Source organism: Pollachius pollachius, assembly GCF_949987615.1.
Source record: "Pollachius pollachius genome assembly, chromosome: 20".
NCBI lineage: Eukaryota > Metazoa > Chordata > Actinopteri > Gadiformes > Gadidae > Pollachius > Pollachius pollachius.
Genome location: NC_136953.1, coordinates 15336266 through 15349069, shown reverse-complemented (window position 1 = coordinate 15349069; position 12804 = coordinate 15336266). Strand labels below are relative to the sequence as shown.

At 49.5% G+C, this 12804-nt stretch overlaps 1 protein-coding gene across 1 annotated transcript; it reads left to right on the top strand.

Annotated features, from left to right (window-relative positions):
• Window positions 1–3328: 3328 nt before the first annotated feature.
• On the top strand, window positions 3329–11271 carry myoz2a (myozenin 2a; the record flags this gene model as incomplete). Its single annotated transcript, XM_079757640.1, is given in 6 exon segments — window positions 3329–3410; window positions 5542–5705; window positions 6762–6882; window positions 9647–9827; window positions 11036–11066; window positions 11068–11271. Coding segments are annotated over 6 exon segments (783 nt in total).
• Window positions 11272–12804: the final 1533 nt, after the last annotated feature.

The following is a 12804-nucleotide window of genomic DNA, read 5'->3' as shown; positions in this document are numbered from 1 at the left end:
TTCAGTGAGCAGCGACGTGTTGCGGTAAACTGGGCAAAGGCTAAATCCATAACCCGCCTTGCGGGAGGAACACAAGCTATTTGTTATGTAAACCCCACTTGAGATTATTTCATTATTATTTTTTTCTTACTTCGCGCTCATCAGCATGTTGTTGCTAGACAACGAGAGACTAAGTCTGGTACAGGAACAATATTAGCATCCTTATGCATCGGCATGGAAGCTTTTCCACTGCTAGACTTCAGGCAAGTCCCCCTAAATGATCCTAATCGTGTGTAATTAACTTCTGGATGCAAAGCAGCAATCTATATTGAATTTCCTCAGTTAAAAAGCAACTAGGGATTTGGGAGAAAGTGTATGATGCCTAATGCATAAATGTGCATCCCTTAATAGTTGCTGGTTATGTTACCCTCATCACGGTCCTATATAGATGGTTTGACATGGCTTCACCGCTATCCTGATTCAAGTGATTTAATGAAGCATAATACAGCAGACAATACTGTAGCAATAACAGTATAATTAAAGTATGCAGAGGTGTGTCTCATGACATAATACCACCTAATGAGCTGCACCTGCTTGAGACTATTAAACCCGTATATGCTAAGGTATCAATAGTCTTAACAGATGTATACAGTTTTTATTTAGTCATAAAGCTAATGTTTACTTGATTTTAGAAAAAGTAAAGCAATGAATAACATAATTTGCCCTGTGACTTTTAGTTTTTTTTTTTTAATGGTTTCTCATCCGGGCAGTGTCAAACACTGCACTTTTTCCTGTGGCTGGCTGCCATGCCCTGCGGCACCTTTGGGCGTTTGAGGGGATGTGTTTATGAGTCGCATGTCTCCACATCCTAGTGGGAAGGGGGGAGGGGGAGGGGGTGGGCGCGGCTTGTTACCTTGGAGACGGTCGGTTACGTAACAACAGGGGGAATCTGGAGACGGGAAAACATACGAGGGGGGGCTGTAGTCAGTGCTGTAGTTGTAGATCATAGACAAGTTTTCGGAATCGATTTGGAAAAGCATGCAAGCAGTATCTATGTATGCTTTCTATCTTAACATTTTTTGGATGTAAATTCATAAAGTGATTCTCAAATATTTTTTTATATAATATTTGCCACTCAATATATATAGATATATATATTGCAATTAAATGTATATTGTTATATTTAATTTGCATACAGTAAACAAGATGCATAAAAATACAATTAACTAGGATTCCTAACAACACAAACAAAAGTCTGCACACTGATCCTGTCCTTAGTTAAACTTCTTAAACAAGAGAACCTGTATACATGAGTACCTGTATACATGAGTACTTGTATACATGAGTACCTGTATACATGAGTACCGGCCAAACAGCAGGAGCTGTACTGCCGGAACACGACCTTGGTTTCTATTATAAGTTCCAGAGCAAGAGTCAAGGAGACAGAGAGAGACACAGAGAGAGAGAGAGAGAGAGAGAACGACAGAGAGAGAGAGACACACACAAAGAGAGGGACAGAGAGAGAGAGAGAGAATGACAGAGAGAGAGAATAACAGCGAGAGAGGGAGCGACAGAGAGAGAGAGAGAGAGAGAGAATGACAGAGCGAGAGAGAGAATGACAGAGAGAGAGGAAGCGACAGAGAGAGGTTGTCAAAGAAAGCGAGAGGGAGGGATCGAGAGAGACAGAGTGAGGAAGAGAGAAAGATGGAGATAGAGCGGGTAAGAGAGAGGGTGAAGGACAGAGACAGACCGAGAGAGCGAGAGGGAGTCAGGACGACTGAGTGTAAGATTGAAGGCAGGGTGGTGACGGCACTCTAAATTTAGTCGCTTCTGCTCGTCTGAACTAAATACCGATGACAACAGACCCACTGACACCGCACCCACCCACTTATTCAGTCACTAACTCGTTTGGAGTCACTGGCTGGGTGCTGACCTCGAGCACCCCCACCACCACCACCACCACCTCCATATCCACCCCCACCACCCGCTTCCTCCACCCACCTTCCAGCCGGGCGTTGGCGCCCCACCTCTCAGGTTCCACGGCACGCACGGTGACGTGAGGGGTCGCCACTCCCCCTTTCTGTCAGTGAGTCACCCTGACGACCTCCTGCTGGAGAGACGACCACCACCAACACCACTACCACTTCACCGACACACACACACACACACACACACACACACAGCAGACCTCCAGGTAAGGAGAGACTACTTCAACGTTTTTTTGCCTGAGAACTTTTCCTAACAAATCCTAAACGAGCATGGCTGTCCTCGACGGGTTGTGGCCTCGCCTTCGCCCAACAACTTTGTGTTTGTGTGATTTACGATGTAACCCGTCTTTCATGATTTTACGATGAAAACCGGCGTGTGTGGTCTAGCATTGACAGTTGACAAATTATCAATCTGTATTTAGCCTTAAATGACATATGATGAGATGAAACTTTATTGATGCCTGATCGGAAATTCTGGATATTCAAATATTGTTGCGGGTTTCAAGTTGAACGCGAACAGCATAAGAAGGCCTAACTTAAAGGGTCAAGATAAATAATGATGTAAAGTTATTGACGATTAAAATGTACATTAAACGACATAGACTCCAGAGATCTAATTGTAATCCCCCATAGGCAGGATTCATTTATATACTGGACATTCTAGCTAAATATAGAGCTGCTTTATACACTCCAGATGGTCTGGTGAGGGAGAGGTGAAGGGGAAAATCCTGTGCGTGGGCCTGCTATGGCGCGTCGTCTGTGTGAATGGAATCAGGGGCGGAAAAAGGACCACCGTGGCCACAATGTTCAATTCATCAGCCCCCCCCCCCCCCCCACCTGCTTGGCATGTACCATCTCCTCTCCGGCTCGCTCGCCGTGCCATCACCATCATCACCATGTTCCTCCGGCTGTGTCCTTTTCAGCACACTTGGGTGCATTCCAAGGTTTATTGATCAGGCCTCCCTCCCCTCCCCGTTACCCTGACATGGCTGGCTTGCCCCCCCCCCTCCCGAAAGAACCGTGAGCCCCCAAGGTTATTCCAAGCGGAAGTGCTAACTTTGCCCTATTTTCCCCCGTCTCCCTCTACCTCGTGTCCCGGCCTTGCCTGCCGTTCGTGCTGACGTACTCGGTGAACCCGAAGGCTCGGGGATGTTAAATCGCCCTCCCCCCTTCCCATGCTCCCCTGTCACCGGTGCGACCCCCCACATGTCCGTCGTCGTGCATTCGGGCGCCCTGCGCTTGCTCCTTGTTTCACTCTTGAGGCGTGGGGTGTCGCTGTCCGCTCTCCGACCTCCTTCCCTGTCCCCTCCTCACCCCTCTCTCCCCCCTCCTGCCCTTCCTCACCCCTCCAGGGGGACCCCATGTCGCAGTTCTCGTCCATGACGACCAACGAGAGGAAAATGCAGGCGGCGGCCATCAGCAGGGAGATCTACGGGGGGGAAGGTACGGCCGACGCCACACGCTGCATTCACTCCCCCGGCGCTGCTCCAACCCCCTCGCTGACCTTCTGCCGGCCTCTCTTTGTCGCTCTCTCTCTTTCTTTCCCTTTCTTTGTCCTTCTCTGTCTCTTTCCTGTCCTTTTCCTTTTCTCTCTGTCTCTCTCTCTCTCTCTCTCTATTTCTGTCTCTCTCTCTCTCTCTCTCTCTCTCTCTCTCTCTATTTCTCTCTCTATTTCTCTCTCTTTCCCTCTCCCTCTCTTCCTATGTCCTTCTCTTTGTCTCTCTCTGTCTCTCTCTGTCTCTCTCTCTCTCTCTCTCTCTATTTCTCTCTCTCTCTCTCTCTCTCTCTCTCTCTCTATTTCTCTCTCTCTATTTCTCTCTCTTTCCCTCTCCCTCTCTTCCTATGTCCTTCTCTTTGTCTCTCTCTGTCTCTCTCTGTCTCTCTCTCTCTCTGTCTCTCTCTGTCTCTCTCTCTCTCTCTCTCTCTCTCCCTCCCTCTCTCCTCCCACGTTCCCCTCATTCTCTGAAGTTCTGGCTTAATCTTCTTCCATAGTTCTCTTCTTCCATTGGGCGTTTTGACCTCTCTTTTACTTTGAGCGCGCTTGAAAAGCGTAGGAGAATCACTCGCTTGAGAACTCATGCAAGTCAGATAAAATACCACTGTACAAACTTCACAGGGAGAGAGGGGTGAAGGGTCAAGATATGTGGGCTCCTTCTCCTGTGTTAGACGTGATCATGTGAGACTGTAGAGTGGAATAGGGGGTGTGGGGGGTCATATAAATAAAGTGGATCTGATACCCGTGTTTAAGCTTACTAGCAATTGTACAGTTACTCGTCAGCTCAAATGGAGCTCATTAAAAAGCGGTGAACACACAAGGATATAAATTCTTTGCACACACACATACACAGACGCACACACACACACACACTTTTGCTCCCACTCTGCCATGCACACATAAACACACACTCTCACTCGTATGCACACACACGCACACTCGCTCCCTTACTCGCACGCACACACACACGCACACACACACACACACACACACACACACACACACACACACACACACACACACACACACACACACTCACACTCACACTCACGAGGTATCAACTTGCCAGGCCACAACTCACCAGCCAACCCCGCCTCGTCTAACTCGGGCCTGCTAAAAATAAGCGAATGAAACATTTTATTGCCGCAAAAGTAACTTTGTCGTTGTCCTTTGAACAGGCTGTCCGGGGTGGGGGGGGGGGGTGCGGACAACTGTGTCAGTGACTCATTGGGCCTGGGGAGAGTCTGAGGGCTTCAAACAGCTGAGAGATATTTTGGCAAATAGGGTGGCACCCACTTGGATGAGGATCCACGCCATCCACATGATCCCAGGGTGTTAGCGAGACCGAACCGCTAACAAGCTCCAGATTTTAATGAATGGAAGGCGCCGGATTATCATCTAATTTCTCATATCACAACGCCGTGGGCGTGTAATCAATGCGGTGATCGGCGGAGCGTGGCGCGGCGATGGGTGATGGATGATGAGGGGGTGAAAGGTTGATCTGATCACAAAGTGGGGATCGATTGTTTTTGGACGTTTCAATTCGTTGTCTCAGTGAAATGTGTGTATGTGCAGGGAGTTGGCTGGGGAAGAGTTGCGCAATCTCCTGTCGGTACCGGGGCGTTTCGGTAGGACAGGGCATTAGCTGTAGGCACTGGCGGTTGTGAGGGAGGGCTGGATGCCAGTGTCCTCTTAAGAAAAAGTCCCCCCCCCTCCCCCCCCCTGTGGCCCCCTTAAATGTGGAGTGCAAAAAAGTATTATTCATGAATATTTTTTCTGCAAATGATTCTGCACAGATGCTTATAGTGATATGTCGGTTAGATATATGTGAGCCTAGTGTGTCTAAAAAGCACCGGTCAAACAACCACCGACGTTGAATGAACGGTTTAGAACCACCATAGGCTGTAGGGTTTTTGAGCCAGAGGCCAAAAGGTACTGGGTTTGATCCCCAATGTCTGTGGACTTGAGCTAAGCAACCCAAACCCCCCGTACCTCAATACAGTCACTGTAAATCGCTTTGATAAAAGATGGCTGCTCTATGACCCAGAGCAGTGACCGGGGCGTTGTCTCTGCCTCCAGACGTGGAGATTGACCTGGGCAAGAAGATGTGCGTTCCCAAGGACATCATGCTAGATGAGCTGTCTGTGGCCTCGAACCGCGGCTCCCGGCTCTTCAAGATGCGCCAGAAGCGCTCGGAGAAATACACGTACGAGAGCATCCAGAACCAGCCCGCAGCCCCCCTGGTGAGTGTGAGACTGGGAAAGAGCTCCTGCGCATGAGAAGTCCACCCAAACACATGTTATGCAGAACACACAGTCAGGGCACAATAGCAATTCCATTAACATTAACACAATAATTATAAGTGGTTGTTTCATGTGCAGGGCCTCAAATATACATTTTGTTCTAGAATGAATGAGTCGATTCCTTCACATATTTGATTTGTTTTCGTAAATGTCTTTACATTGACATTCAGCATTTATTTAACATTACAAAACCCCATGTATTCAGTCCGCAACAACAAGCACTTCTAATGCTTCCACCGACCTATTGTAGGGTTTTCTCATGGGAACAGCAGAGTGGAAGGGGAGGCCGGTGCCTGCGCCTGTAATAAAGGTTCATAATAACATGGACAGCCAAGAGGAGGGGAAGCACTGCACCTGCGGTCAGAGGAGCCTTTAATTGGCAGTCCTTTTGTCTTGAGACGGGCAGCCGGCCAAGATGTCCCTGTTTCTCCTCCGGGAAACCCTTAGCATGTCAGGCAATCCATACACTGAGACGTTCACCCAAATGAAACCACCCCCCTCCCCCATCCCTCTTGCAAAGTAATAGGCGATGTATTGACATGTTCCCCTCTTGTTTTGTGTATCGCAAGGCAAACCTTGTTCAGACTTAGCGCCCTTTTGTGGTTAAAGACACAGAAGACTCACACTAGTTTTAACTGTTTACTTGGGATACAGTGGATTCACCATGTTCACGATAAAAATGTTATATTTTTACATTCCTTCGAAACATGAGCTTCATCGATGTATAGATACATTCCTTTGGGTCCTTAATCACATTCATCTTCTTTGGGTCAATGTAATTGGTTTAAAATTGCAAAAATCACACAAATCAATTTCATATATATTTATGACATAAATTGTATCATATGATATGATAAAGGTCTACACTATCTTTAACATATGTAAATGACATCAAATCAAATATTGTTTTAGGTTTCAAGTTGCACCCAAACAGCATAAGAAGTCCTTTTTATGCACCAACAAACCATCTTATCTCCTTTCTCCTCATGCTTAAAGGACGGAATTGTACTTGAAAGTCAGAACGGCGACACTGCGGAGGATCAGAATGGCAGCTCTGACCAGGCTCTTGAGACGGGAGCTGAAACAGCAGAACCAAACCCAGAGAGCATTGCCCCAGGTAGGTTGGACTAAATGCAATACATCGAAGGCAAGCATTACAGGAGAAGGATATCCCAAACCCTCTTTTCACTCTTAAGCAGTCTATCAACGTTCATGCCTACCTTGTCTTTTCTTAAACAAACACATTCCCCCTGTTGTCGTATTTCTTGTGCTAATGGCTCCCTCTGTGTGCACCCTAGTCTATTGACATTTCTACATGTCACAGGCTTGACTACTTCATCGTTCACATCGTCAATTCTCCAGCACAGCATGTAAAGGTCAAACCTTCCCCGTGCATCTTTCAGCGGGGTGGATAAATGGGGAAAACAAGCAGAGGATAGTGCTGCTTAATAGACAAACACCCTTCGTTCCCCAAAGGCTATTTCAAACCCAACACACGCAAGGGTCGTAAATCATCAAATTCATGATCATGGGATGGTTAAAAAACAAGCGAGTTAGTCAACATCCTGATTCTTGTCTGCTTGACTTCCTGTGTGCTTCTGTGCTCTCCGGAAAAAAATATGTCATGTTTTATTTTGGTCTGTTTCTGACAATTACCTGCATTTCGTGTGAAAGCCGTCTGGCGTGGTCACACTTTATCCACGCGTGTGTCAGAACCTTAGTCACAGTGGTCACACACAATCAACACACGCACATGCACACACACACGCACGCGCGTGCGTGCCACTGCATAGTGGTCAGAATTGACCATCGTGCTACACATATAATAGTTCTAAAACTACCTTTAGGGGAGAGCTGTTGAGCTGGAGGTGTGTGGTGCAGCATTACAGCACAGTATTTACGGCGGACCCCAGTGTTTGGATTAGGATTCATGGATTTGTGTAGCTTTGACCTTGTTTTGATTACGTGGGATAGTGTTTGCCTGTCTGTTTACCCCTTGCTCCAAACCACACATGGCTTCTTGTGTGTTTGGACAATGCACGCACGCAAGAACGCCCCCTCACACGCACGCACGCACGCACGCACACACAAACAGAAACACACACACACACATACACACACACACACACACACAATCACACACACACACACACACACACGCACGCACACCGTCATTTGCGCACACAAACCCTGTTACAAGTTGATTACTTTGATGTTGCCTCTCCCAATCTCTTACTATAATTACATAATTACGCCTTGCCACACACAGGAAGTGCACAAGGCATTTCCTCTTTCCTCTGCCGCTGAAGCTGTCAGGATGGTTCGAGAACTCACCTCCTTCCGTTACGGCGGCCTATTAAGTCCTTCGCCCCCCCCCCTAACCCTAAATACTGTGATTTAACAAGAATGTGCTAATGGACTGATGATGACTGCATGGTTATTCCTGGAGCCTACGATGACACACAAGCCCAACCCCCCATCTTCCTAGAACATAGCTATCCCACATAGTAGTCGCAGGCAGCGGCAGCAGGACTGAAGACAGCACGTATCGGGTATCTCATTGGAAATAGCTTCTGGAATAGCTCGGTCATGAAGGTGTCGTCGATTGCATACGAAGGAGATGAATCATAGAGTCGGTATAGACAGAGCCCCCCAGGGATGGGAACCATAGATCTGTGACATGTGGGTGTGAGTGTGGGTGTGAGGTGTGTGTGCGTGAGGATGTGTGGGTGATCGTGTGTGTGTGTGTGTGTGTGTGTGTGTGTGTGTGTGTGTGAAGATGTGTGGGTGTTAGTGTGTGTGTGAGGGTGAGGGTGTGTGTGTATGTGGGTGTGTGTGTGTAAGGATGTGTGGGTGTCTGTGTGAGTGTGTGTGTGTGTGTGTGTGTGTGTGTGTGTGTGTGTGTGTGTGTGTGTGTGTGTGTGAAGATGTGTGGGTGTTTGTGTGTGTGTGAGGGTGAGGGTGTGTGTGTATGTGGGTGTGTGTGTGTAAGGATGTGTGGGTGTCTGTGTGAGTGTGTGTGTGTGTGTGTGTGTGTGTGTATGTGTATGTGAGTGTGTGAGAGAGAGAGGTATATACCCGTCAGACTCGTATCACTCCTACATGTTTGCACATGATACGACAGAAGAAATCGCTTTTTTTTTTTTTTATTCTTAAAACAAATTCATATAAGGTACTCTGAGATAAGTGCACCCTTCCTGTCTATTGACATCAAACCAAATGACTCCCCCCTTAAAAGAAAGTTTCTGAGGGCTTTTACAAAGGGTTTCAGTGTTTGGACGCGGCTGTTTCCGCCAAGCGCGCACTCAGGAAGGCTGATTGTTCACAGGGAGAGGACGTGACACTCGGCGTGCGTTACATAACACCTGGGAACCCTGCGAGAGGGTGCTGTTAGGGAGGGGAGGGGGCAGGGAGAGGCCAGCCGTGTACACACTCGCACGCACGCACACCAGCGCAGGCACTTCCACACATGCGGAATCACGGAGGCACACAAGCGAACACATGCACAACGACAAACATTCAGGCATGCTCACTTACACAGACACACACACACACACACAGACAGATACAAATGTTGATTTATTTTGTGTATAAAGTATCTATTATTATCAAATATGAATTTGTTATTCAAGATGTTAGAACGGCTTAACCCAACATTTCTTTATAGATCAAAAACAAACTACTACAACATTAGTTTACTACTACAAACTAATTATTCCTCCGTCCGCAAAAAAGCTGATCACTTTAGCCTCCTAGGATGATAAACATACCAGAGTGCAACATACACAAAATGATTCCAATGTCCCTGTCTGTCCGTCATTCCGACTAGACACTCCGGTCCTGGCCCCTGTCTGACCCAGTGTTCCCCGTTCTCCACCCAGGGTACGGAGGTCCCCTGAAGGACGTTCCGGCGGAGAGGTTCAACATCACGTCAGTGCCCAAGTCCTACCACTCCCCGTGGGAGCAGGCCCTCATCAGCGACCCCGCCCTGGCAGAGACGCTGTCGGCCGCGCTGCAGGAGCCCGTGGCCCAGCCTCTCCCAGGCTACAAGAGCTTTAACAGGTAGCGCCATTCATCATGGTGAAGGAAGCAGCATAATAATCTCACATACACACACAGAGAGATACACACACATGCACACTTGAGCGCGCACACACACACACATGCGCACATACGCAGAAACAAAGACACATACATGCTCACACATGCAAACACATACAGGCACACTCATGAATACACACACACACACACACACACAAGCACATGCTTACTCGGTTGCACACGTGCACAAACACATGCACAAGGACAGACACACACATGCACGTTCGAGCACAGACACACAGATACTCACAAACAAAGACAGACACACAAATGTACTCTGGCACAAACACTGGGATGATAATACCATGCACGGTCATCAATCTTCTATCGCACACAATCTGATCCACCACATGTGACCTTAACCCTATTTTGACAGACTGTATTTCATCGCTGTGAAAAGAAACGCATACACTGTACCCTCAAGTGGTGGACCGGCCCTGCTGAATTATTGTTACTTTTTTGTGTGTACGTTGGTGCATTGAATTTACTGCACGCGCACGCTTTCCCTTCTTCTATAAACTGCTGAGTGGGCATCGCAATTACTGACCTTGGTGTGAGTCACTACATGCCGTAAACACGCCCGTCACTGACACTGTGTTGTGTCTCGGCACATGCCATCCACACACGGCCCAGTCCTGTGCCTCGCGTCTTGATTAAATGGACGCTGAGGTTAAGCAGCTGTGGTTCCTTTCCATCCTTCCTTACCCCTTTGTTTTAGTTTTTTAGTTTTGTTTCGTTCTTTCCTTCGAACCTCACTTCATTCCTTCTCTGATTCCTTCCTTCCTTCCTTCCTTGCCTCTTTACTTACATCCCACTCCCTCCCTCCTACCTCTCTCCCTCCCACGTTCTCTCCCTCCTTTCCTCCCCCTCTCCCTCCCTCCCTGTCTCCCTCCATTTCTCCCTCCCTCCCTCTTCCCTCTCTACCTCCCTTCCTTCCTTTTCTCTTTGCTCCTCCCTCTCTCCCTCCTCCCTCTCTCCCTCCCTCCCTCTCTCCCTCCCTCCCTCTCTCCCTCCTCCCTCTCTCCCTCCCTCCCTCTCTCCCTCCTCCCTCTCTCCCTCCCTCCCTCTCTCTCTCCCTCCCTCTCTCCCTCCTCCCTCTCTCCCTCCTCCCTCCCTCCCTCTCTCCCTCTCTCCCTCCCTCCCTCCCCCCCGTTGCGTGACTCCCTTAGGGTGGCCACCCCGTTTGGAGGATTCGGAGGCCCCCCCCCGCTCCATCCCCACCAAGACGGCCGACCCGGAGCCCCTCCCCGACTTCCCGGACCTCAGCGCCAAGGCGGCAGCGGCCGAGCCGTGCCGGCCCACCTTCAACCGGCACGCCGCGGGCTGGGTGTCGGTCGGCCCGCCCCCCACCCTCCCCAAGGTCTCCCTGCAACCCATGCTGATCCCCGAGTCGGACGACCTTTGACCCCTCACTCCTGCCTGCAAGGTCATCGCCGTGACGACGAGTCTCTGGCTGCCGCTGGGTCTGCCCCCCACCGAAGGAGTTCTGGGTAGCGGGGGGGGGGGGGTGCAGACACAAGTGACAGAGTGAAAGAAAATAACAAGTGTTGTTTGCGGCTCTAATGGAGGGCATTAGGGTGCATGGAGTCAGAGAGAGTGGGAGGGGGAGAGAGGGAGAGGCAGGGAGGGAGAGAGAGGGAGAGGGGGAGGGGGAAGGATGGAGGGAGGGAGAGGCAGGGGGAGAGGGGGGGAGAGGGAGAGGGGGAGAGAGAGAGGGAGGGGGAGGGGGAGAGCGAGAGAGAGAGAGAGAGAGGGAGAGAGAGAGGGAGGGGGAAGGAGGGAGGGAGAGGCAGGGGGAGAGAGAGGGGGAGAGAGGGAGGGGGAGGGGGAGGGGGAGAGCGAGAGAGAGAGAGAGGGAGAGATGGAGGGAGGGAGGGAGAGAGAGGGGGAGGAAGGGAGAAAGGAGAAAGAGCCGTTGGCGTCTCCTAGCCCCGGTGTTGCCATGAATGTGCTTCCACCGTTTGCTCCGCTAGCTAAAGTCAATACCACAGTACAATAGAATCCACCCATGTATATTTATGTTTATAAGAGTGTTTTATCTTCCTGAGACGATTCTGTGTGCTTTTACGAGGTAAATGTGTTGTTGCCCAAAAATAAAACTAAGAAATTCTGAAAAAACGGCAAAGGGACAATGCGTCTGAATACAACATTGTTTCCCCGAAAAACAAACACAAAAATCGGAATGCTCATTTCCTGTTGTTCGCTCAACCTTCTTCCCTGCAGGTCTCTGACGGTAGGCTTTCAACACCCCCCCCCCCCACCGCTAAGTAATGCGAGAATGACTTCACACAGCAGCGTGTCAGGGGGGTCAGGCCATCGTTGAAGGCTGGCCGGGCTAAATGATGTCTCACCTGTGGACCCGGCAGTATGCAAAGACATCATTTATCCCTCTTAGGATGGCTCCGCGGCGCGCTACACGCTAGCCAACGGTAGCGCGCGTCAAGGTTGACTCGCTGGGTCTGACCAATCATATAAGCTGCCCTGACATGAGCCCCCTGACTGATGCGTGTCTCCTGGCTCTCTGTCTGTCTGGGTGTGTGTGTGCGTGTGTGTGTGTGTGTGTGTGTGTGTGGGTGTGTGTGTGTGTGCCTGTGTCTCACTAGCTCTCTGTCTGTGTTTGTCTTTGTGTGTGTGTGTGTGTGTGTGTGTGTGTGTGTGTGTGTGTGTGTGTGTCCCACTGGCTCTCTATCTCATGTGTGTGTGTGAGTGTGTGTGTGTGTGTGTGTGCCTGTGTCTCACTGGCTCTCTGTGTTTCTGTGTGTGTGTGCGCGTCTGTGTGTGTGTGTGCGTGTGTGTGTGTGTGTCTGTGGGGGGGGGTGGGTGTGTGTGTGTGGGTGGATGCCTGTGTCTCCCTGGCTCTCTGTCTCTCCAACTCTCTATCTCATTGTGTGTTTGTGTGTGTGTGTGTGTGTGTGTGTGTGTGTGTGTGACTCTCCCT